This window comes from Macaca nemestrina, chromosome 10 (assembly GCF_043159975.1).
Source record: "Macaca nemestrina isolate mMacNem1 chromosome 10, mMacNem.hap1, whole genome shotgun sequence".
NCBI lineage: Eukaryota > Metazoa > Chordata > Mammalia > Primates > Cercopithecidae > Macaca > Macaca nemestrina.
The window spans coordinates 20,911,642-20,938,886 of record NC_092134.1 but is presented as its reverse complement, the minus strand read 5'-3'; the positions used below and the strand labels follow the sequence as shown (position 1 = coordinate 20,938,886).

At 40.6% G+C, this 27,245-nt stretch overlaps 1 protein-coding gene and 1 pseudogene across 7 annotated transcripts in view; one reads left to right on the top strand and one right to left on the bottom strand.

Annotated features, from left to right (window-relative positions):
* LOC105493730 (HECT domain E3 ubiquitin protein ligase 4) overlaps positions 1-27,245 on the bottom strand; it is a 226,418-nt gene that overhangs the window by 153,393 nt on the left and 45,780 nt on the right. For all 7 annotated transcript variants that reach the window (XM_071071035.1, XM_071071036.1, XM_071071040.1 and 4 more), the window contains exons 2-4: positions 7,701-8,218; positions 2,819-2,908; positions 1,373-1,503 (exon numbers count right to left, since the gene is read on the bottom strand). In XM_071071035.1, coding sequence (XP_070927136.1) covers positions 1,373-1,503; positions 2,819-2,908; positions 7,701-8,218 — 739 coding nt within the window. The remainder of the gene's footprint in view (positions 1-1,372; positions 1,504-2,818; positions 2,909-7,700; positions 8,219-27,245) is intronic.
* LOC139356774 (dnaJ homolog subfamily C member 2 pseudogene) lies at positions 10,922-13,326 on the top strand (annotated as a pseudogene).

Sequence of the window (27,245 nt, the reverse complement as noted above, 5' to 3'; positions counted from 1 at the left end):
CCCATCTCGAAAAAAAAAGAAAAACAAGAAAAGAAAAAAAAGAGAGAGAAAAAAAAGAAAACCATTCTCTCCCTAGATGCAAAACCAAAGGTTCAGGAAAATGAAAGCAAACAGACCAGCTTAATACCATCCTCCTCAGTGAGAAACTACACCCAGGAAGATACCAAATGGAGTTTTTTAAAAGGAGAAAATCAAGAAAGAAGTTTTCTGTGTTAAGAAGTTGGAGCCTATAATGTCTGAGAACTTCTTGGGTACTGCAGGCATCTCCCTCTCCTGTTGACTCTGGTTGAGTCAGTGAAGGAAATAAATCATACCTAAAAGCCTTGCCTCTTCTTCTCCACACACTCGCATGCCTGTTTAGAAGAAATAGTAGACCATGGAAAGGCACAAGCCCTGGGCTGAGAGATGCGAGGGGGCCTGCCGCTTAGATTCTCCTCTGTGCTGGTGGGGTTGCCCCGGAAGGCTGCCCCATGGAGGGTGGGAAATGAAAGGGAGGGAGGAACAGACTCTCAATCCCACACCTGATGAACGCCAGTTTCTTAGAGACTCACTTCGTGGAGTCTTTCTAAAACATTCAACTTCTTAATGGCAACTATTTCCTTTTTTTTTTTCATTCCTATTTCATCAGTTATGTAAGATTTAATGATATTATCACAACAGTAAGTACCAGTTACAATTAACAAACTGGTTTGGGAGCAAGCCTGCAACTCCGCTGGTGGGAGCAGAGCTGACCAGCCCTGTGGGTTCAGTGGACCACGGCAGGGCAGCAGCCTAGACATTTTATTGAGTGAATGGAGAGGTCTAACCCATCTGGCAAGCCAGTTAAGACAGCTTCTGCCATTTGTTGAGATAATGTAAGAAACTGACATGTAATATTGTAAAGCTCTGTAAAAACATTTTAACCTAGCCTACTTGTTTAAAGGAGATGTTAACAATGCATGCTCCCTTGAACCTCTTCATTTTTTGCTTTTAGAACAGGAGAGCTCATTAACACACAGAAAAATTACTAAAGGAAATATTATCAAGCAGTAAGACCTGATATTCTATTAGCAGACAAGAAAGTTCAACTTAAGGCTATCATACCCAAACTCAAATATCCAGTAGTCAATTTAAGTAATTCATGGCTCCTTGGCAAGAGTGTATGGATGATACCTTTTCCTTGTGATAATAAAACCTATCCATTTTCTTACATCACCAGTATCAGCTTTTATACTTTTACTGATAAAGCAGGCAATGAACATACTGAATAGAAATCTTGAGCTCTTAATTAAAAGGAACACACAAAGTTATATCCCAGTCATTTGCTACAGTGATCTAAAACCACTTTATTTACATCTTACTATTAATCACAGGACAAAAACTTTTACATTACCTTTATTTTCAGAACTGGAGCCAGTGTTGCTATCTGGCGCAGGCAACATGTCTTCATAACCCCATGATACTATGTGTTTGCCCCCAAGCAAACAGGAGGGAGATCCAGGCCCCCCTTCCAAAAGCAACAGCCTATATGGGACAGAAAGAAAATCACAAAGACACTGAGACAATCCATTTCAGCAAGAAGTATACCTGTTACCCCAAAGAGTAGAAACCAAAATCTTAAAACTAAGATGTATAATATTTTATAGAAATATTATTCAAAAAAGATATTCACAGTATTTTTATTTTTTATTTTTCTTTTTTTTAGACAGAGTCTCGCTCTGTCACCCAGGCTGGAGTGCAGTGGTGCGATCTCAGCTCACTGCAACCTCTGCCTCCTGGGTTCAAGCAATTCTCCTGCCTCAGCCTCCCGTGTAGATGGGACCACAGGCACCCACCACCATGCCCGGCTAATTTTTGTTTTTTTGTTTTTTTGAGACGGAGTCTTGCTTTGTCACCCAGGCTGGAGTGCAGTGGTATGATTTTGGCTCACTGCAAGCTCCGCGTCCCAGGTTCATGCCATTCTCCTGCCTCAGCCTCCTGAGTAGCTGGGATTATAGGCACCCGCCACCACGCCTGGCTAGTTTTTTGTATTTTTAGTAGAGATGGGGTTTTGCCATGTTGGCAGGCTGGTCTTGAACTCTTGACCTTAAGTGATCCTCCCGCCTCGACCTCCCAAAGTGCTGAGATTACAGGCATGAGCCATCACACCCAGCTACAATATTTTTAAATTAAAAAATTACGGAGCTGTGTTTATAAAAATGTTACAATAAAATTATACCTGTGTGTAAAGTGTACTATTTTATGTGTATTTTTGTGTGTGAGAGAGAGACAGAGTGGGTTATGAATTAGGAAGCATATGTACCAAAACGTTATGAGTAGTTATCTTTGGGTAATGAGATTATGAATGATTTTCACTTTCTTCTTTATACCTTAATATATTATCATCTCAAAATTTACATCAGAATTCATTATAAGCTATTGGATTTTTATTTTTTGAAACAGAGTCTTGCCCTGTCACCCAGGCTGGAGTGCAGTGGTGTGATCTCGGCTCACTGTAACTTCTGCCTCATAGCCTCAAGCAATCCTCCTGCTTCAGCCTCCCTAATAGCTGGGACCACAAGCACGTACCACCACACTCATGAGTTATCGTGTCCCACCAGCTATGGCATTTTTAAAGACATTGAACTAAAAAATAATGAAAAATAACATGCTCTAAAAACTTTCCAAAAAGGAAAGATAAAAAATAAAATTCTTACTTAAGAAGGTAAACATGAGTCTATACTGATTTAAAAATCAATCACTAATTGATAAGAGTTTAGCAATCTACTTAATAAAGGAAGCATTTGGCACAAATCTGCCTAGTTTGGAAGGAGGATAAGGATACAAAATGACAGCTTACCTATATAGCACGTCAGCTACAGGCAGGGACCCTAGATCCGTCTGTTTCTGTAATAGATGGACTGTATGGACGAAAGTTTTCAATGATCCCCTAAAAATAAAAGGAAAGAACAGTAAATCATCAAAATTTAAAGTCAAATAATTTAGGTCATTAATGCTAATTTAATTAACCACATGGAAAAGTTTCAAAATGTGTCTCTCTGCTTCTGCTGGTCAGATGATGTGCTGTACAAAATATACTTGATTATTAACTATCACCATTGGTTCATACACAAAGATACAATGAAAACAACACTATGCCAATTATGAAGGAGTTCTCCTTGCATTTGGAAAAGTAAACAATTTTCCCCTAACATAAAAGTTCAAAACCATAAGGCTCGAGCACAGAGAACTTGTGGCTATTATGCTTGGTTACTCTATCACCAAATCACCCTCTGGAGGATCATAGAGTCTAACAGTATTTCCAGACTTGATTTTCAAATCTTTGCTAAGTTCATTCATTTTGAAAAACAGCTCACTAAACTCCATCACATTAAATATGACCAGAAGGAATATATTCAAATAAATATCACATTAAATATGACCAGAAGGAATATATTCAAATAAATAATGCTTTGTGCTGAGAGATGCTCCTTCTGCATCCCTCTGACTGCACATAGTTGTAATACTTGCAACAGGGCTCACCATTACCAGAATTCCTTGTGGTTTCCAAGACTCAAGGCTCTAGGAAGTCTGTCATATGGTCAGCAAGATCTAAAAGAAGGTGCTTTTAAGATGCACAGACTTACCTGGCCGCAATCCCAGTACAAATCACCACAAGAACACTTCCTGAACTAAATGATCGCCTGTATCAGATGGGCTGACTTCAACTTGCTGCCTTAGTCTCTTAGCCAAGGTTTTAATTGCTGGGTATCACATGCCTAAACACCAATAGAAATGGAATACCTAATGCAGAACCAAGTAGGCCTAGAGTCCTCCTCTTAATTGCCCCTCTCGCTATCTCTAGTTTCAGAGAATAAAAATCAAAGAATAGCATTAATAGAAGGCAAGGAGGCAGCAGATAGAGTAGAAAAACAAGTTGGAATCGGGACACATGGGTTCTAAAACCTGGCTCTGCCACTCACCAGTTGCACAATCTCAGTCCCGTCACCTAACTCCTATGGATTTTTGCTTCTTCATCTGCCCAACAGGGACACTTCCCTGGGGAACAGTGAGGTTTAAAATAAAAAAGCAAAACCTTTAACATTTGGAAAGTTTAGAACTATTAACCAACTCCAAGGAATTACTACCTGCCAGATGCAATCAGATTTGTTTTTTTAAAAGAGACAGGGTCTGGCTGGGTGCAGTGACTCACACCTGCAATCCCAGAACTTTGGGAGGCTGAGGCAGGAGGATTGCTTGAACCCAGAAGTTCAAGGTTGCAGTGACCTATGATCACACCACTGCACTCCAGCTCGGGCAACAGAATGAGACCATGTCTTTAAAAAAAAAAAAAAAAAAAGAGACAGGGTCTCATTACATTGCCTAGACTGGTCTCGAACTCCTGGCCTCAAGAGATCTTCTTGCTTCAGCCTCCCAAAGTGCTGAAATTATAGACATGAGCCACCATACCCAGCCTTCGATCAGATTTTAAGAGTAAAATGTAAAGTCCTTCCATGGATCACAAGCCCCTATGTGATCTGGGTCCTGCCAACCTCATCTCCTGCCCCTCTCCTTCTACCATCACGTTCCAGAAACCCTGCCCACTGTGCTGTCCCCTCAGCTACCCCAAGCACAAGAAGAATGTCAGTTTTGTCACTCGCCACTCCATTTACGTGGAACTCTCTGCTGCTGGCTGTTTCTCATCATCCAGTGCCAAGTGTTACCTCTTCAGTAAGGCCTTCCCTGGCATCTCCAGCTAATGCTGCTCCCTACCTCCACAGTCATTCTCTATCAAATTATCTCTTTGTCTTTTCATATAGTGAATATTCCTCTCTACAATGATCTTTTACCTATATTTGTTGCTCACGGTCTGCCTCCCTCACTCTTACGTAAACTCTGCAATATTAGGCACGGTCTAACTGCTCTCCACGGTATCCCTACCACCAAGAGAATGCCTTCCATGCAGTAAGTAAGCAATAAGATTTTGCAGAATGACTCACCCTGAGTCCATTCAACCACAAGCTCTGTGAGGTAAGAAACCTAGAATCACTACATCCCTAAGACTGGACAAGATTCCCGCACATCAGAAATGTTCAATAAATGTTAGTTGGTTGAATGAATAAACATCTTCATAATAATTTTGGGGAATGGTTACTCTGTCTTTGAGAGCATCAACCAAAAAATTCAATAATATGCCACTAATAACTTTAGTAAGATGATCTAACACTGAAAAGCACATGACTTCTGAAGTCCAGAACAATGTATTAGCAATAAAATGTAGGAACCATGTTAAAAAAAAAAAAACACACAAGAAGAATAAATAAATAAAAACGTCCATTTCAACATTTCTGCTGAATGAAATTTAGAATCTCAAGTACAGGAAGTAATTTCAATAACTATCTTTGGTATAGACTGAATTTGGGTACATAATAAAAATGTGAGTTTTATGAACCAACGATTAATAACTTAAACTGTTTGAAACTAAAGAGTTGATAATTATTCCTAACATCCTAAATCTGTCTAAAGATAGTACTGTCTAAAAGCAAATTTTCTCAAATGGAATTTTCACATTGATAACAGATCTCGGACTTGAAATTGTCTCTGCATATGCAGAAAATAAATCAATCCAATATAAAGTCTTTACAAGGAAACTTATTTCAGTACCACACAATGACTTAAATTAAGCACATGTCAGGATTCACAAACCACAGTTTCAGGGGATCTAAAACTAGGCTATGACAGCTTGCTCAGAGCAAAGAAACTTACAATAAATACTGGTGCCATTTTGCCTTAAAAAAAGCCCTTGAGATTCAATCATTTGAAGGTCTACTTTGAAACTATAAAGAGAAAAACAGGGGAAGAAGACTTATAACTAAGAACTTCATAATTATTCAAGAAAAATTCTCCCACAAATGTTTGGCTAAAAGAAAGAAGATCCCAACCAAGGAAAAAATTCTATGGAAGACAGACAGAATAGTGACACTAATCTGTCAGGCTGTGGTCCTAACTGTTCTCTAGGCAATTAGTCTAGAGGAAAACAAAGGTAGTGAAACTTCTTTCTCACAAACAGATGCCAGTGATCATATGGGTCACTGGGTAGAAGAATGTATATTCCTAGAAAAGCAACTCCAGGCCTGGCGGGGTGGCTCATGCCTGTAATCCCGCCAAGGCCAGCAGACTGCTTAAGCTCAGGAGTTTGAGAGCAGCCTGGGCAACAAAGGGAAATCCTGTCTCTACCAAAGATACACAAAATTAGCCAGCCATGGTGGCAGGTGCCTGTAGTCCCAGCTACTCGGGAGGCTGAGGTGGGAGGATCACTTGAGCCAGGGAGGCAGAAGTTACAGTGAGCTCAGATCATATCACTGTACTTCAGCCTAGTCTTTGAGAGCAACACTCCATCTCAAAAAAAAATAAAAAAAGAAAATAGGCCAGGCACAGTGGCTCATGCCTGTATCCCAGTACTTTCGGAGGCTGAGGTGGGCGGATCACCTCAGGTCAGAAATTTGAGACCAGTCTGGCCAACATGATGAAACCCCATCTCTACTAAAAATACAAAAAATTTAGTTGGGCACCTGTAATCCCAGCTACTCGGGAGGCTGAGGCAGGAGAATCACTTGAATCCGGAAGTTGGAAGTTGCAGTGAGCCAAGATCATGCCACTGCACTCCAGCCTGGGTGACAGAGTGAGACTGTCTCAAAAAAAAGAGAAGAGTAGAGAAGAGAAGAGAAGAGAAGAGAAGAGAAGAGAAGAGAAGAGAAGAGAAGAGAAGAGAAGAGAAGAGAAGAGAAAAGAAAAGAAAAAGAAAAAGAGAAAAGCAAAAAGAAAAGCAACTCTAAGCATATTTCCTATTGACAGTGGGCTGATGACTTGCACATGAAGAACAGCATACTACTTTTTTTTTTTTTTTTTAAAAGACAGAGTCTTGGTCTGTCGCCCAGGTTAGGGTGCAGTGGTGCCAACTTGGCTCATTGCAACCTCCACTTCCTGGGTTTAAACGATTCTCCTGCCTCAGCCTCCAGGTAGCTGGGATTACAGGCGCCCACCACAGTGCCCGGCTAATTTTTGTATTTTTAGTAGAGACAGAGTTTCACCATGTTGGCCAGGGCAGTCTAGAACTCCTAACCTCAAGTGATCTGCTCACCTCAGCCTCCCAAAGTGCTAGGATTACAAGCCTGAGCCACCACGTCCGGCCATATGTACTACTATTAAATCTGGATATATACTGAGAAATCTTCCAATTAAAGTGATCAAAACAAGTATTAGGTCCAAAAATATAGTTTGTGACCAATTTTGTGATGGAGTCCAGGTGAATAATAGCTCACTAACTTGCTGATGTACTTCTTATAGACAAGCATGAAAATTAATACCTCTATAAATTTTTGACCATCCTCCTAGGAGAAGCAGACATAACATCCTCTGCTAACTACCTGATGTAAAACACTAACCGTCTAAGGGACGATTAGATATGTCAAGGGTTGATTCTCCCTTTTCTGCTGTTTAAGCTGTTATCATGGTATACCAGAAATGGAAAACGTGAACTTGGGTTCCAGTTCAGGCACCTGGTGCCAAGTTTGGCAAAAGCATCTCATGCACTGTCAAGGTGGTGAAATTCAATACTGAAAACAAAGAAGGACTTCTAAATGTTAAGACTTCTGTCAAATATACTTGGCCTCTTCTTCATTCACCCAAAACAGGTGGCAGTAGTCACAGGGTCACCAAATGATACATTCGATTTTCCTTACCTGGCACAAGCCAAAGCCACCAGGGCAGCAGCAGCATTTTCTTTTTGCTTATGTGGGATGTGTCGGCCTGTGTCAGAAGTCTCCTCTAGCCAAGAGCACAGCAAAGTTTCAATTCCATTGAGACAGTCAGCAGGCTCCTTGGTCAAGCTCAAAGGCTGGCAGTCACGAAGGCAGTTCAATAGCACCTCAGCAGTTATGTTACAGAGAGAGGGGTCTGTTCTACTCTGGGACTGAATAAGGGGGAAGACCAGTAGGAGCCCCATCCTTGATGTGAAGGGCGCTTGCTCAGGTTGCTGCAACAAGCCCTGGCGTTTGAGCAGGGCCAAAGTTTCCTCATCACCTGAACTTTCCCTTTCATGCTGTTCTTCTAAGGCCAGCTGGCGCTGGGCATTCCACAGTCCTCGCAAGGCATTCAGGCGGTATTCCAGCAGCCGGGCATAGGCATTGCTCTGATTCCCACAAACAGAGCGCAAACGTTCTGCTAATTCCGACGGGTTCTTGGTCTCAAAGGTTAAAATCTAAGGAAAAAGACAATGGAGAAGTGGGTAAATATTACTTTCACCAAAGTCATCTAAGGAAGAACATATGCTTAACGATATCCCAAAATAGTCCACGCCAAAAATTATTTTAATTACAATCAAATGGAAAACATGTACTGTAAAGCCATTTATTTGCTGATGGAGTTGTTCCCCCTTTGGCTTTTCTGTTAATGCTTCTGTGAAAACTGGGATTAGACCTAATTGAAAGAGCCCAAATCATAAAAGAATATAGTTAAGTGTGAAAGTCAGAAATTAACTCCATAATTTATTTTAGAAAATTGAAGCATAAAGCCAGGCGTGGTGGCTCACGCCTGTAATCCCAACACTTTGGGAGGCTGAGGTGGGTAGATAGCTTGAGCCCAGCAGTTGGAAAGTAGCCTGGGCAACATGGTGCCTGTCTCTACCAAAAACACAAAAAACAGCCAGACTTGGTGGTATGCACCTGTCGTTGAGGCTCCTTGAGAGACTAAGGTGGGAGGATTGCTAAAACCCAGGAAGTAGAGGCTGCAGTGAGTCATGATGGTGCCACTGCACTACAGCCTGGGTGACAGAGTGAGACCCTGTCTCAAAAAATAATACTACAAAATAAAGAAAGAAAATTGAAGCGTAAACCTTTAGTAAATGATCTTGAATTATAAATGTTAAGTTTCTAGGCCGGGCACAGTGGCTCAAGCTTGTAATCCCAGCACTTTGGGAGGCTGAGACAGGCAGATCACAAGGTCAGGAGTTCGAGGCTAGTCTGGCCCACATGGTGAAACCCCATCTCTACTAAAAATACAAAAAAAATTAACCAGGCGTGGTGGTGCATGCCTGTAGTCCCAGCTCCTCAGGAGCCTGAGGCAGAAGAATCACTTGAACCCGGGAGGTGGAGGTTGCAGTACACCAAGATTGTGCCACTGTACTCCAGCCTGGGTGACAGAGTGAGACTCTGTCTCAAAAAAAAAAAAAAAAAAAGTTAAAGTTTCTAACTCCTATTACCAGGTAGAGTACTAGTAAAAATGGAATCAAGTTTTATCTCTGTTCTTCAAAACCTAATATATATATATATATATATTTATATATATTTAAGAAGTGATGGATTATTTATGGTTCTTTGGTTTTGAAGCATACCCCATTCTTTTTTTTTAAGATGGAGTCTTGCTCTGTCATCCAGGCAGGAGTGCAGTGGCCGATCTTAGCTCACTGCAACCTCTACCTCCCAGGTTCAAGCAATTCTGCCTCAGCCTCCCTAGTAGCTGGGATTACAAGGGTGTGCCACGACGCCCAGCTAATTTTTGTATTTTTAGTAGAGAAGAGGTTTCACCATGTTAGCCAGGCTGGTCTCGAACTCCTGATCTCAGGTGATCCGCCCACCTTGGTCTCCCAAAGTGCTGGGATTACAGGCCTGAGCCACCATGCCTGGCCTCATACCCCATTCTTAATAGTGTTAACCCATTATTTTAATGTATGACATGGTATAGTTTTATCCAATTCATATTAGATTGCTTTCTTGCCAAAACATACAACTATCAGGAGACCTCCATTTTCAGCAGCTGGGGATAATAAAACCATTATATCTCTGTCAACTAAGAAAGGAACCAGCTCTCAAGATCAAACTAAATCTCAAGAATCAAACTAAGTTTACAATGCAAAGAGTTTATGCACATAAATTTGACTAAATCAAAATGAACAGACTACTGTAATCAACAAAGGAGGGCACTCTAGGAGCAAGCACACTGAAACAGATTATCAGACAAAAGAGGTGCCTGGTTCACCGTAGACCAGAAAGTCAGGGTGGGAAGAGGCCTGGAACAAAAGCAAAGAAAATTCTGCCAGGTCTTTGGCACTGACATTAAGAAAGGTCATAGCGCAATTTATTTCCCTTACAAACTGGAAAAATACTTTCTTCTATCTCAAATTTTGCCTTTAGAAACTTGTTATTAATATTTTAGCCCAATAAAATAACGAGAATTTCCAAAGCAATGCAAACACTGTAACTGCCTTGCTTAGCTACATATGCAAATCACTGAATTGAAATGAAAAAAAGTTCACAATTTAAAAACAACACAAAAGCAAAACGAAAGGAGCAAGAAGCTAGAGAAAAACAAAGATAAGCTGAATTAGAAGCTGCTCAATTAGCAAAGGAGAAAGAACTGATAATTAGACAACAAGTATTATTGGCAAAGAAAGAAAAAGACATCCAAAAAAGAAGAAAAAAAAAAAAACATTACAAAGGAATGGCAAGCTAGGTGGGTGACATACACCTATACTCCCAGCTACTTGGGAGGCTGAGGCAGAAGGACTGCTTGAGCCAAGGAGTTTGAGGCTGTAGGGGCTATGATCATGCCTGTGAACAGCCACTGCACTCCAGCCTGAGCAACATAGTAAGACCTCATCTGCTTAAAAAAAAAAAAAAAAAAAAAGAAAGAAAGAAAAAGAAAAGGAAAAAGAAAGAAAGGCAAAAACCTGGAAACTCATCTAAGATCTGGAATCACTTTTCCAACAATGAGGCAGGGTAGGTTAAAATGATAGAAGGCCAGGTGATGGCTCATGCCTGTAATCCTAGAACTTTGGGAGGTCAAGGTGGAAGGACTGCCTGAGGCCAGGAGTTCAAGGCTGCAGTGAGTTATGATGGCACCAGTGCACTCCAACCTGGGTGACCGGGGTGGGGGAGACCCTGTCTCAAAAAAGAAAAAAAAAGAAATGATGGAAGAAGTAGAAAAACTTTGTAATCAGCTTGAACTAAAAAGCTTATAGTACTTGAATGAAATACATCATCTACAAAAGAAGTAGGAATGGTTGCTCTGGAAAAACAGAAGAAATGAATGAACAAATTACAAAAGAGAAACAGGAAGCTGGGGCTCATATGTGATAAGCATCTAAGAATGCAGCGAAATACTGCCAGAGGTGGAAGTGACAACAACAACTGGTAAGAAGACATCTGCAGCTACAAGTTAAGGCTATGAATCTCTTCCCTGCTGGAATCAATTCAAGATGGGAAGTTGGGAAGTTATTGCTAATTACATCAACATACATTCTTCTACTGATGTCAAGACAACCACCAAAGGTGTTACTGGCAAAGCAAAGAGCCTCCAAAAATTGGACCCTCATCAAAAAGATGACAAACAAAAAAGGTTTTTGATAAACTTTAAAAAGAACATTGCCTCAAGCAGACAATGAAACACCTTCAGAATGATTTTAAGGTTCATGCACCCACTTCACCCCTTGGACAATGAACAGAAGCTTTTTGAACAAGTGTTGAAAACATACCCAGTCAACACACCTGAAAGATGAGAGAAAATAGCACAAGCAGTACCTGGCAGGACAAAGAAAGGCTGCATGAAAAGATGCAACGAACTTGTCAAGATGGTAAAAGCAAAGAAAGCTGCTCAAGAGCAAGTGTTGGCCGGGCACGGTGGCTCACGCCTGTTATCCCAGCACTTAGGGAGGACGAGGTGGGAGGATCACTTGAGGCCAGGAGTTCAAGACCAGCCTAGTAGCGAGACCTTGTCTCTAAAAATAAATAAAATTAAATAAAATTAAATAAATAAAAAGAGCAAGTGTTGAATGCAGGCAGAGTTAAGAAATGACTTAATCTTTATTGGGTGTGTACTTTTATAATAAAACTGAAAATACTGTGAAAACAAACAAAACAACAAATTCCAATTAAAAAAATTAACTATAAGTATCTCAGTTAACTAATATGAAAAATGTTCATAGTTTTAAAAAAATTCAGTGCCAGCTTATCAGATCTGATGTAATATCAGGATGCCGTAAAATTTCAACCAACAACTTAGCAAAGAAAGAAACTATTGATAAACATAACTACTTCAATTAATCTAATGGCATTTTGTTGAGAGAAAGAAGCCAACTTCCATGGTTATGTTCTGTATGATTTCATTTCTATGACATTCTGGAAAAAAGAAAACTATGGTAAAGGAGAATAGATCAATGGTTACCAGGGTTTAGGGGTAAGGGTAGGGTCTGACTACACAGGAATAGTATGAGGGAGTTTTTTTGGGGAGGTTGAAGGAATTGTTCCCAGTTGTGGTAGTGGTTACATGAATTAACAACGTGTTAAAATTCATAGAACTACACACCTCCCGAAAAAGGCCAGTTTGACTGTATGATAATTTTAAAGATTAAATAAAAGGAAAAAAAATTCCAACCAGACTATAGTTGTATTCAACTAGATATCATTGGGTAAAGATATACTGAAAATAATATTATTAAAAATAAAAATTAGAGATTTTTTTTTTTGAGACGGAGTCTTGCTCTGTCACCCAGGCTGGAGTGCAGTGGCGCAATCTCGGCTCACTACAAGCTCCGCCTCCTGGTTTCACGCCATTCTCCTGCCTCAGCCTCCTGAGTAGCTGGGACTACAGGCGCCCGCTACCACGCCCGGCTAATTTTTTTGTATTTTTAGTAGAGACGGGGTTTCACCGTGTTAGCCAGGATGGTCTTGATCTCCTGACCTTGTGATCCGCCCGTCTCGGCCTCCCAAAGTGCTGGGATTACAGGCTTGAGCCACCGCGCCCGGCCAAATTAGAGATTTTTTTTACTGAGGTGCTTGCCTGCCTTCCTCCCTTCCTCCCTTCCTCCCTTCCTTCCTCCCTTCCTTCCTTCTTTTCTTTCTTTCTTTCTTTTTTTTTTTTTTTTTTTTTTTTTTTTTTTGATGGGGTCTCACTCACCCAGGCTGAAGTGCAGTGGTGCAATCTTAGCTCACTGGAGCCTCAACCTTCCCAGGCTCAGGTGGTCAATTGTCCCACCTCCACCTCCTGAGTAGCTGGGACTAGAGGCACGTGCCACTATGCAGCTAATTTTTGTATTTTTTGTAGAGATGGAGGTCTCCTTACGTTGCCCAGGCTAGTTTCCAGCTCCAGAGCTCAAGCAATCTGCCTGCCTCAGCCTCCCAAAGCGCTAAGAGTATAGGCGTGAGCCACTGCGCTCAGCCACTTACTTAGTTTTCAATACAACCACATCAAACAAATAATGATTGATTAAATGTCCTTCACCATCAAGTAATATAAAACTGTATTTCCCTACCGTTTTATTTAGATTCACCAAACACATTATTACCTTTCTGATTATTTTTCAGATGGCAGTAGATAAAATAACTCAAGTTCCTTTAAAAATGATCACATTTCAAGGGCAACCACCTGCCTTGAAGCTGCTATCAAACTCAAGAAAGTCATATTGCCTATTTTCATTTTTTTAGTGCTATTCCCCCCAAAAATCAGTAACCAGCCTCCACTATTACAATCAATAAAGATTACTCAAATATTTTTCAATGATGTGGAAAACTGCAAAATTTTAAATTTCATCATCTGCCCAGTCATAAACATCTAAACAAATAATAAAGTTGTTGGCACTTTAAAAAAGCTTTTCAGGCCGGGCGCGGTGGCTCAAGCCTGTAATCCCAGCACTTTGGGAGGCCGAGACGGGTGGATCACGAGGTCAGGAGATCGAGATCATCCTGGCTAACATGGTGAAACCCCGTCTCTACTAAGAAATACAAAAAACTAGCCGGGCGAGGTGGTGGGTGCCTGTAGTCCCAGCTACTCGGGAGGCTGAGGCCGGAGAATGGCGTGAACCCGGGAGGCGGAGCTTGCAGTGAGCTGAGATCCGGCCACTGCACTCCTGCCTGGGAGACAAGAGCGAGACTCCGTCTCAAACAAAAAAAAAAAAAAAAAAAAGCTTTTCAGTATTGTTATTTCTTCTACCCAAAAAAACTCTTTTATATAAAATACCTACCTATGTACTCAACATACATTTTTATTTGTGGTACACCGATCATCTACTTACGAATCAACTACTAAAAAAATTCAATACAGTCTTTTATTAAACTCAAATGATGAACAACTCAGTAACATAAAACAGGGCTTTTTATTATTAAACATGAGTACTTCTGAAATATGACATTTCATGGTACATAAAATGATGTGTATGACAGAAGCTCTACCTCCAAATATTAACTTAATATAGCTTAGAAAAATGACATAATGTACTCTGCATTTTTCTGACCATTCTATTTTTACAAGTACTCCAGTTATATTTAGCATTCGATTTGAAAGACAAGTACACTGAAAGAATTTGAGTTATAATATAATTAACCAAATATTATATAACTTACACACTTAAATGACTGTTGTGTTTATTGATCTGGCAGTATCTAAAACACACTATGCTTTCAGGAATCCATTAGGCTACTCAGCATTATCCATTTCAGTGGCCCCTTATGACAACTCAGAACTGTTTGCTATGCTGCTGCTTTTTTAGAATTCCAAAGTTTGAAGGTCATGGCCTAAAATCATTTTATAAAGACATCATACCTTTGGGTTTTTGTAAGTCAGCTATGGCACATCTATTCTGGTACTTATGAATATTAAATGATTTGTGTCAGATCCTCAGATAAAACCACTGCTCTTGACCAAAATGTCATCAAATTTAATATTTTTTTCTTTAAAAAAGTAGAAAGCTATGTAAGGAAAAGGGAATATCCCTGTCGGCCTTAATCAGAAGGGTTACTAACTGTACTTTGGTGATAATGCTAACGTTACCCTAATTAAGGGAGTGACTGCCAAAGTAACTCACAGCCTTAATGTATTTTTTTTAATCACACATAACATATGTGTTTTGTTGCAGTTTTTTTTTTTTCTTTTGAGACAGGCTGACTCCAGCAGCCTTGCTCTATCACCCAGGCTGCTGGAGTGCAGTAGAACTATCATGGCTCACTGCAGGCTGAGCCTCTTGAGTAGCTGGAACCACAGGCCTGCACCACCACACTCGGCTAATTTTTTCGTATAGACAGGGTCTCGCTATGTTGCCCAGGCTAGTCTCAAACTCCTGGGCTCAAGCAATTCTCCTGCCTCAGCCTCCCAAAGTGATGGGATTGCAGGCATGAGCCACTGCACCTGGCCAACATAAGTGTTTTTAAACTAAGACAACAGTCATTCTGGAAAATCTAATTGAATGTGGGTAAAATATTCTTTGTTGGCCAAATCTGGCTTTGAACAAGACTACAATATTTGATAGAACACAGTGGTCAGGCCAGGTGTGATGGCTCATGCCTGTAATCCCAACACTTTGGGAGGTTCAGGTGGGAGGATCACTTGAGGCCAGGAGTTTGAGACCAGCCTAAGCAACATGGCAAGACAGTCTCTACAAAATAAAAAATAATTAGCTGGGTGTGGTGGCATGCACCTATAGTCCCAGCTACCTAAAAGGCTGAGGCAGGAGGATTGCTTGAGCCTAGGAGTTCAAAGCTGCAGTGAGCTATGATTGCAACACTGCATTCCAACCTGAGTGAGAGTAGACCCTGTCTCTTAAAAAAAAAACAAAACAGAGGATCGATCAGATCATTTTAGCCAATTTACTATTTCTATTTTTTTCTGAGAAAATACTGGACAACACATACCAGCCAGCCTGGATGTGAAATGTGAAATGCCAACCTGCATTTCAAGTAAGTGTAGGAGTGAGGACAGGCATATAGATGCTTTTGAAGTGGTACAGAATATTATATATATGTATAAGGACATTAACTAGACTAATCATTAGCACAAACTACTATAATCCCGTAAGGATAAACATCGATTTCCATCTACTTTGTTGTATAGAATAGCAGAGAGATAATTCTGGAAAAGGGTCAAGTAAGAAGCTAAAATCATCTTTTCCTATATATTTGAGCATACTTCTGAAAGAAATAGAAATTATATTTCTAGGAATTTGTCCTAAAGCAAATTCCTAGAAATATAATTCTTACTTCTTACTCTAGAAGTAAGAAATACACAGAGATATTCATTGCAGTATTGTTTATTATAATGGGAAAGGCAGAAGCAATCTCAATGTACAAAAGGGAAGTGTTGGGCCGGGCACAATGGCTCACGCCTGTAATCCCAGCACTTTGGGAGGCTGAGGCGGGTGGATCCCTTGAGGTCAGGAGTTCAAGACCAGCCTGGCCAACATGGTGAAACCCCGTCTCTACTAAGAATACAAAAATTAGCCGGGTGTGGTGGTGCATGCCTGAAATCCCAGCTACTTGGAAGGCTGAGGCAGGAGAACTGCTTGAACCCGGGAGGCAGAGGTTGCAGTGAGCCAAGATCGCGCCACTGCACTCCAGCCTGGGCGACAGAGCAAGACTCCATCTCGGGGGGGGGGCGGGGAGGAAGTATTTAATTAAATTATAACATCCCAAAATGGAATATTAATGATTTTTATTTATATTAAATAAAAATATTTTTTATTTATACTAAATTATTTATATTAAATAATCATTAAATTAAATCAGTATATTAAATAAAAATCATTAAAAACAAAATAAAAAGCAGTATCAAAATTGCATTTGCCCTCTAATTAGGAGTCTGTAAAACACACTTGTTCAATTTTGAAATTAGTGTTTGTGATAATAGAAACATGGATGTTATTTTTTCTCCGTTTAAAAAACAACAGACTAATGACAAGTTACATTGTTTATACAGAAGAAATGCTTAGAACTTCTGAGTTTCAAAAGACAAAAAAAAGAAAAGCAGTCATAACTAGCACTGATAATTTTTCACACACAAACGCTATCTTTAAATAACTGGTAGTCAAACAAATGGTGACACAAGTACTACAGGAAATGCTTTCCTTATATCAGTTCACTAGTCCCATCTGTTGTGCTTTGGCAGCAGTTAATTTCAAATAATGTAGAGCTGATTATGTTCCTGGTTAGGATAGAAGACAGGATGGTAAATGGGAAAGACCCTGCAGATATTGGGAACTATCAATGAATGATAAAAAACTTTCAATTTCCAAAACGAAATGATGTTTAAAACTCAGGGTCACTCAGGCTCTAAGCAGATGAATTATATTACTATACTCCCCAGTATGGGACATTAACCAATTCAATTCATTATATGAACCTGTCAGCATAAAAGGAATTTATACTTGGATTATTTCAAAGGAGATCCACTGGCTAGACTCGCAACCTCAATGTAAAACTTTTTTTTTTTTTTTTGAAACAGGGTCTTGCCCTGTCATCCAGGTTGGAGTGCAGTGGTGCAATCTCGGCTTACTGCAACCTCCACCGCCTGGGCTCAAGTGATCCTCCCACCTCAGCCTCCTGGGTAGCTGGGACTACAGGCACGTACCGCTATGCCTAGCTAATTTTTAAATTTTTTTAGAGGTGGGGTTTCACCACGTTGTCTAGGCTGATCTCAAACTCCTGGGGCTCAAGTGATCCTCCTGCCTCAGCCTTCCAAAGTGCTGGGATTACAGGCGTGAGTCACCATACCCTGCCAATACAAAACTTAAAAGTAAACGCAGAATACTGAAACCCTCTCAAATGTCAGAATAGATGCTTAAACCTTTCTACAGATTTTTTTTCTACCATTTTTCACATAATGAAGCAGCAATCATAGCCAAATTGAATTGCATGTTGCAATCAACAAAGACTTGAAAGCTCTCATGTGAGCCAAGTAAGTAAATCATGACGGGAGGTTGGAATTCTCTCTTACTAAAGCCCAAATCCGGGTGGATCACTTATCAATTAAATTAGACCCTGAAGTTGCATGACCTTATCCAACTTGGAAATATGTGTTTATTCAAACCCACTTTCAACATCTCCTATTTGTAAAAAGGGTCTTAAACCTAAATGATAACGATGATATTAAATTTCACACTTTAATTCATGAGTTTTAGCCTCTAACCGGATGCCAAAACTGAAATGGACTCTGACTTCTTGCTAGATTTTTTTAGTTTTGGCTAAGCCCTGCAAAACTATCTCCAGCATATGGTGACTTTCCCAGATCTTCATATAACTCCTGGTGACAGCAGGATTGTCAGAATTGTGAGGACTCCAATACATAATAAATTACTGTTCAAATTCTTTTACCATGAAAGTTCCATCTTGTTGTGGCCCCTGCCCAGTTTTGATCTTTTGTGCTGTCCCTTTGACCAGGGTTCTATTTTTCCATCTCCCTGCTCTTGTTGCCTGAATGCCTACATGACTCAGTATAAATCCTACCTTTCAAAATTCAGCTCTACTCCATCAAGACCTACTTTGAGAAACTCTGACTTCCTCTCTTTCTCTTCCCCTTTCCAAAACAGTTTTTCTGAGTTTTCACAATACTGTATACATACTTCTTATCAAAAGGTCAGCTACAAACTATAAGGAAAAGTGTTTTAGCTGTTTTAATAAGAATGTATTGATTTGTTTGGGTTTTTTTTATTTGTTTGTTTTTTGTTTTTTTGAGATAGAGTCTCGCTCTGTTGCCCAGGCTGGAGTCCAGTGGAGCAATCTCGGCTCATTGCAATCTCTGCCTCCTGGGTCCAAGCAATTCTTGTGCCTTAGCCTCCCAGTAGCTGGGACTGCAGACATCCACCACCACATCGGGTTAATTTCTGTATGATGGCCAGGCTGGTCTTGAATTCCTGACCTGAAGAGATCCGTCCACCATGGCGTCCCAAAGTGCTGGAATTACAGGCATGAGCCACCACACTTGGCCTATTGATTTGTTTTTAATAAATGGTATCTACAAAGGAAGTATAGTAAGTGATGTACAGAGTGGCTCTTGAAAGTTGATCTGAGGCATCAAATCTATATCTAAAATTTTCTCCATGTTACAAAATCAGTTTTTCGTCAACATAAAATCTTGACAAAATAAATACAGATCATATACCTATGCTTAGTAATTAACAGAATAGAATTTGGAGGTTGGGTACAGTGGCTCATGCCTATAATCCCAATACTTGGAAAGGCCTAGGTGGTAGCATCAATTGCTTGAGCCCCAGAGTTTGAGACAAATCTGGGCAACACAGTGAGACCCCATCTCTACTTTTTTTAATAAAAATATTTTTTAAAAATCAAAAATTTGGAGGACTAGCCAGGCGCGGTGGCTCACGCCCGTAATCCCAGCACTTTGGGAGGCTGAAGCGGGCAGATCACCTGAGGTCAGGAGATCGAGACCGGCCTGATGAACATAGTGAAACCCCATCTCTATTAAAAATACAAAAATTAGCCGGGCATGGTGGTGGGTGCCTGTAATTCCAGCTACTTGGGACGCTGAGGCAGGAGAATCCCTTGAACCTGGGAGGCAGAGGTTGCAGTGGGAGGTTGCAGTGAGCTGAGATCGCACTACTGCACTCCAGCCTGGGCGACAGAGCAATACTTTGTCTCAAAAAAAAAAAAAAAAAGGAAGATGTAGGACTAAACTCTTCAAAATGGTTTGAATACTATTGTTGTACATTTTATTATTAGGGGTATTTAGAGAAAGAAGATATTTCCACAAAATTTCTGCAGACTAACTTTATCTGTTAGTTGCTTGAATTACATGCTTAATGTAAAGACTAATATAGTGCAACATATTCACCAAATGTTTGGCATAAATATGTTAAGAAAATCACTGTTGACAATTTTTAATACAAAACTATAATAAATTTAAAAAAGAAATTATACAGCTCTGATACGTGTAACACTTACCACACTCCACTATGATGTTATTTATTTACAGTTTGTCTCCCCTTTCAACTGTGAGCCCCAAAAGGGGGAGACCATGTCATACTCATATTTGTGTCCCCAGAGCTGAGCATGGTGTCTTGCACATAAATGTTTGATAAATTAATGAATGAGAAGATAAATAAATTCCAAGAATAATCCTCTTAGGACTTACACCTGGTTTCCACTGTACATCTGAGTAATCCTCTCCCACTTGGACTCATTTTACTTTTGCCTTCTGGAATGATGGAAAATAATCCTCTCTCTTCCACATAAGAACCTTTTAATTAAATGAAGAAAATACATGTGGTGAGGGGGAGGGGACATCAGAATATGATTTAGGGCAGCTGTTCTCAACCCTGGCTGAATATTAGAATTGCTTTGACAGCTTTTAAACAAGAGTAGTGAGTTGGTCCCACCCCAGTCTGGTTACCTCCGAATATCTGAGGATGGGGCCTAGGCACTAGTTTTTTTGTTTTGGTTTGGTTTGTTTTTTTTGAGATGGAGTCTCACTCTGTCCCAGGCTGAAGTGCAGTGGCGTGATCTCGACTCATGCAACTGCCGCCTCCCGGATTCAAGTAATTCTCATACCTCAATCTCCCTAGTGCCGGGACTACAGGCACATACCACCACACCCAGCTATTTTTTGTATTTTTAGTAAAGACGGGGTTTCACCATGTTGGCCAGGATGGTCTCGAACTCCTGACCTCAGGTGATCCTCCTGCCTCAGCCTCCCAAAGTGCTGGGATTACAGGCGTGAGCCACCACACCCAGTCCAGCATCAGTTTTTAAATCCCACAGGTGAATCCAATGTGCGGCCAAGATTTCAAACCACTGAGTTGGGGGAACTAGGTTCTATGCCAGCCTCTGCAAAGAACTCTCCCTCCCCTTAGGCATTTTACTTCAGCTCTCTCAGTCTGTATTTCTGCATCTATAAAATGAGGGTAGCACCTCCCTTCATCTTACGCAGTTGTTAAAATCTAAGGATATCATGTACAGGCAATGCTCTGAAAAAGTTGAAACTGCTAAATAATTGTTATGACATTAAAGATACTATTTCCATGTTTTAGACCAGATCACCAACAAGAAAGGGAATTTTTGCTGATGGTCATAGAACAAAGACCTGACTAGATAAAAGCTGGGAGAGTCAGGGGTGGCATAAACGAGGTTTGAGTTAAACACAAGCTTCACTTGAGCCAACACTGTTTTCAAAAGCTACTGCAATCTTAAAATGCATCAGTAGAATTCCAGTGTCAGCGACAAGGGAGGTAATAATCCCATTTATATTCTGCAATGGTCAAACTGTAACTGGAATATCCTGTTCAGATCCGAGTACTTCATTTTAAGAATCATTAAGAGACTGGAGTGTGTACAAAAGAAGATGATTCGACTAATCTGGAAATCATGTCACATGAGAAATGGTTAAGGAACCTGGGGTGCGTGGCCTACAAAAGAGACAGGTGGGAAGGGGGAGCTGTCTTCCTAAGACTGAAGGGCTGTCATGTGGAGGAGGAAAACCTATTCTCTATTATACCAGAAGCAGAAATAGGAAGTTACTGGTATGCACAAAGCATAATAAAGAACTTTGATAATATATCACTCAAACAGTGTGCATCAAAATCCCTGGATGTGCTTACTTTATATAAAGATTCCTGGGGCAGGGCGCAGTGGCTCATGCCTATAATCCCAGCATTTTCAGGGGCTGAGGCAGGAGGATCACCTAAGGTTGGGAGTTTGAGACAAGCCTGGCCAACATGGTGAAACCACATCTCTACTAAAAATACAAAAATTAGCCAGTCTGGGTGGCATGAGCCTGTAATCCCAGCTACTGGGGAGGCTGAGGCAGGAGAATCCATCGCTTGAACCCAGGAGGTGGAGGTTGCAGTGAGCCAAGATCACATCACTGCACTCCAGCCTGGGCAACAGAGTAAGACTCTGTCACAAAAAAAAAAAAAGATTCCTAGAATCCATTTCTAAAGATTTTTCCAGAGGTCTAGGATATTACCCTGGAATCTGCATTTAAGCAAGCTCCTTGGGTGACTTTAAGGACTCCTTTTATAAAAAAAAATAATATTTATTAAAGGTTTGTTGTAACATAATTCACATACCATAAAATTCATCCACCTAAAATATAATTCAATGGCCTTTAGTATAATATATTCACATTTCAGAACATTTTCATCACACACCCCCACCCTACCGCAAAAAAAAAAAAAAAAACCCTGAACCCATTAGCAGTCACTCTCCATTTTCCCCAAATCTCCCAGTCCCTATTCTATTTTCTATCTTTATAGATTCGCCTATTCTTTACATTTCATATAAATGGAATCATATTATGTGGGGTCTTTTGTAATTGGTCTCTTTCTCTTAGTATACTGTTTTCAAGGGTCATCCATATTTTAACATGTGTCAGTATTTCATTCCTTTTATTGCTGAATAAAATTCTATCATATAGCTAGATCACATTTTATTTATCCACTCATCAGTTGATGGACATTTTAACTGTTTTCATTTTTTGGCTATTATGAATAATGCTGCTATGAACATTCATTCACAGGTTATACAGACATGTTTCCATTCCCCTTGTGTAAATACCTAAAAATGGAAGAGCTGAGTCATATATTAACTCTGTTTACCAGCTAGAGGAAATGATAGACTATTTTCCTAGATGGCTGCACCATTTTACATTCCCACCAGCAACGTATGAGGATTTTAATTTCTCCACATCATTGGTGCCACTTGTTACTATGTATTTCTGATTATAGTCATCCTAGCGGGTGTGAAGTAGCATCTTCATGTAGTTTTAACTCTAATGGGTAATGATGCTGAGCATCACATCTTTTAATGGGTTTATTGGCTATTTGTATATCTTCTTTAGAAAAAAATTATCCCTTTTGAGAAACAATGATATTGCCAGATTAGTATGGACAATAGAGGCCAGACATGGTGGTTCATGCCTGTAATTCCAGCACTTTGGGAGGCCAAGGAGGGAGGACTGTTTGAGCCCATGAATTCAAGACCAGGGCAACAGAGCAAAATCCCTGTGTCTATTAAACAAACAAACAAACAAAAAGCACAATAATGCAAGGGACAGAAACACATCAAATGTTTAAATCCACAAGTTCGTACTGTTACAAAAAGGAAAATTATCATGGAGGATGTTGGCAAACCAATTCATTATTTTGAAAATTGCTTAATATAAGCAGAAATTTATCCTGATTTCTCATATGTATTCTACACCTAGGTAAGCAAATGGCTGATGAGAGAAAACTTCACTTTAAATAAGTGAGGCCAGGTGCGGTGGCTCATGTCCATAATCCCAGCACGTTGGGACGCCAAGGCAGGTGGATCACCTGAGGTCAGGCGTTCAATACCAGTCTGGCCAACATGGTGAAACCCCATCTCTACTAAAAAACACAAAAATTAGCTGGGTGTGGCTGTGCGTTTCTGTAGTCCCAGGCACTAGGGAGGCTGAGGCAGGAGAATCGCTTGAATTGGGGAGGCGGAGGTTGCAGTGGGCCGAGATCACACCACTGCACTCCAGCCTGGGCGACAGAGCTAGACTCCATCTTAAATAACTAACTAAACTGGGAGAAAATCTTCACAATCTATACATCTGACAAAGGACTAATATCCAGAATCTACAATGAACTCAAACAAATTAGCAAGAAGAAAAAAAACAATCCCATCAAAAAGGGGACTATGGACATGAATAGACAATTCTCAAAAGAAGATACATAAATGGCCAACAAACCTATGAAAAATGCTCAACATCACTAATGATCAGGGAAATGCAAATCAAAACCACAATGCCATACCACCTTACTCCTGCAAAAATGGCCATAAATGGCCGGGCGTGGTGACTGACGCCTGTAATCCCAGCACTTTGGGAGGCCAAGGTGGGCAGATCACGAGGTCAGGAGTTCAAGACCAGCCTGGCCAACACAGTAACCCCCGTCTCTACTAAAACTACAAAAAAAAAAAAAAAAAAAAAAAACAAAAAACTAGCCGGGCATGGTGGTGGGTGCCTGTAATTCCAGCTACTTGAGAGGCTGAGACAGAATTGCTTGAACCTGGGAGGCAGAGGTTGCAGTGAAAAGAGATCCCGCCATTGCAGTCCAGCTTGGGTGACAAGAGCAAAACTGCATCTCAAAAAAAAAAAAAACATTGGCTGGGCACGGTGGCTCATGCCTGTAATCCCAGCACTTTGGGAGGGCAAGGCAGGTGGATCACCTGAGATCAGGAGTTCAAGACCAGCCTGGCCAACATAGTGAAACCCCATCTCTACTAAAAATACAAAAATTAGCCAGGCACGGTGGCACAGGCCTGTAATCCCAGCTACTTGGGAGGCTGAGGCAGGAGAATCGCTTGAACCCAGGAGATGAAGGATGCACTGAGCCAAGATGGCGCCACTGCACTGCAGCCTGGAAAATAGGGTAAGACTCCGTCTCAAAAAACAAAACCAAACAAACAAACAAAAAATCAACCAATCTCAGTGTGTGTGCCTTATTTAGACTCTGATTCAAAGAGCCGTTTTAAAAAATTAGCACAATTAGGCTGGGTGCGGTGGCTCATGCCTGTAATCCCAGCACTTTGGGAGGCCGAGGTGGGCGGATCACAAGGTCAGGAGATCCATACCATACTGGCTAACATGGTGAAACCCCGTCTCTACTAAAGATACAAAAAATTAGCTGGGCATGGTGGCGGGCGCCTGTAGTCCCAGCTACTCGGGACGCTGAGGCAGAAGAATGGCGTGAAGCCAAGAGGCGGAACTTGCGGTGAGCAGAGATCACCACTGCACTCCAGCCTGGGCGACAGAGCAAGACTTCGTCTCAAAAAAAAAAAAGAAAAAAAATTAGCACAATTATAAAACAATTGGAAATTTGAACACTGCCAATATATTTAATTATATTAAATAATTATTAATTTTAAAAGATACGATTCGCGGTGGCTCACGCCTGTAATCCCAGCACTTTGGGAGGCCGAGACGGGCAGATCACGAGGTCAGGAGATCGAGACCATCCTGGCTAACACGGTGAAACCTCATCTCTACTAAAAAAATACAAAAAACTAGCCAGGCGCGGTGGCGGGCGCCTGTAGTCCCAGCTACTAGGGAGGCTGAGGCAGGAGAATGGTGTGAACCCGGGAGGCGGAGCTTGCAGTGAGCCGAGATCGCGCCACGGCACTCCAGCCTGGGCGACAGGGCGAGACTCCGTCTCAAAAATAAAAAAAATTAAAAAGATACGATTGTGGTTATGTTTCAAAAGAAGTATTCATCATTCGATATATACTTAAATATTTATAGATAACATGTAATGGATTTACTTCAAAGTAATATGGGAATAACGTGGGAAAGAGAGAAGTAGGTAGAAGTACAATTGAAATAAGATTAGCCATGAGCTGATAATTGTCGAACTTGCTGATGGGTACATAAGGGTTTATTATGTGACCTCACCTACTCTTACGTATTTTTACAATTTTCCAAATTTGTTATAATAAGTTTTTTAACAAAAGCTTGTCAAAGACAAAATAGGGTATATTGAATGATTATGATCACTGGCTGTGATCAAGAAGAAACTGGTAGCCTTTTATGATAGTTCTTGTAATGTAAATGACACACAAGAATTTTTTCTTCCAATGCTAGGAAGCTATTAAAATCAGTAGCCTTTTAAAACAGGCCTAGCTAAATCACTTCAAATTCACCACTTAGTTTTGCAGATAGAAACTTTGAGACTCAAAACTGTTCATAAACAACTAATATTAATTCAGTTTTCTCAGAAGTAAATATATTTGTTTAAATGACTCACCTCTAAGGCACACAAATTAATCAAATGAGAAAATGCATTTAAAACTTTTTCTTTTTTTTTTTTTTTTTTTTGAGACGGAGTCTCGCTCTGTCACCCAGGCTGGAGTGCGGTGGCCGGATCTCAGCTCACGGCAAGCTCCGCCTCCCGGGTTCACGCCATTCTCCCGCCTCAGCCTCCCGAGTAGCTGGGACTACAGGCACCCGCCACCTCGCCCGGCTAGTTTGTTTTTGTATTTTTTTAGTAGAGAGGGGGTTTCACCGTGTTAGCCAGGATGGTCTCGATCTCCTGACCTCGTGATCCACCCGTCTCGGCCTCCCAAAGTGCTGGGATTACAGGCTTGAGCCACCGCGCCCGGCCCATTTAAAACTTTTAAGTGTCAAATGCAATTCACCTCTAAGGTCCAAATATTGTTAGTATGAACAATATTTTTATTATCGAATGATATACTTCATGAGACAAGGGGGAAATACATTTTCTGGGATTAACAACTAACATCTGTTCCCTCAAAATAAATGGATAAATATACTATCTAATTGAGCAGAAAGGTTAGAGTTATCAGAAAGACAGAAACAGAAAAAAACACCCTTACCAATCTATGTTTAGCCAAAAAAGATTTTGTATGATGGCATAGAGTAAAACTACAAATAAAGAAAACAGAAACAAAGGAGTATGCCAATTCACGTAACGAGTACCAACAAATCACTGGAGTATTTTCTAGAGAGAAGAAAGAATATGTCCAGAATATATTAACTGGCTGATGGATGAGGCAAGTGAAATAACAGTTATAATGCATTATCTACAATATATGCATAAACTTAACCAAATCCCTCAACTTCATTACTATAGTATTCAACACTACAGTATTAAGTTTTACTTTCTTATTAATGTACTCCATTATTTCTTGTTTTTGCATTCCAAACTAAATTTTTAAAAATTTGCACTAGTTTTACAGAATTGCTTAGTAAAAATCTCCTGCTGGAAATATGTTGACAAGAATGTGCAGTAATTCTTTGACACTCCTGGTAGAAATAGAAATTGGTGCAAAAACCTTGGAAATCAATGTGGCATTATCCGATTGCGCTGAAAATGCATTATATTAGTTTCCTGTGCCTACTTTAACAAATCACCATGAATTTTGTGGCTTAAAACAATAGATATTTATTCTCTCACAGTTCTGGAGGCTAGAAGTCTGAAATCGGTATCACTGGGCTGAAATCGAAGTGTGGGCAGGGCTGCACTCCCTCCAGGGGCTCTAGGAAAGAATCCGTTTCTTGCTTCTTCCAGCTTCTGGTGGTTGCCAGCATTCCCTGGCTTGAGGCCGCATAACTTTAATCTCTTCTTTGTGTAATCTCTTTCTGCCTCTCTCTTGTGCAGACACTTATGATTGCATTTAAATACTGATAATTCCACATCAAGACCCTTTCTCCATATGTGTTAGGCCATTCTTGCATTGCTATAAAGAAATACCTGAGGCCGGGCGCAGTGGCTCACGCCTGTAATTCTAACACTTTGGGAGGCTGAGGTGGGCAGATCACTTGAGGCCAGGAATTCGAGACCAGCCTGGCGAACATGGTGAAACCCCATCTCTACTAAAAATACAAAAATTAGCTAGACGTGGTGGTGCGTGCCTGTAGTCCCAGCTACTCAGGAGGCTGAGGCAGAGAATTGCTTGAACCCAGGAGGCGCATGTTGGAGTGGGCCGAGATCACACCACTATACTGTAGCCTGGGTGACAGACTGAGACTCT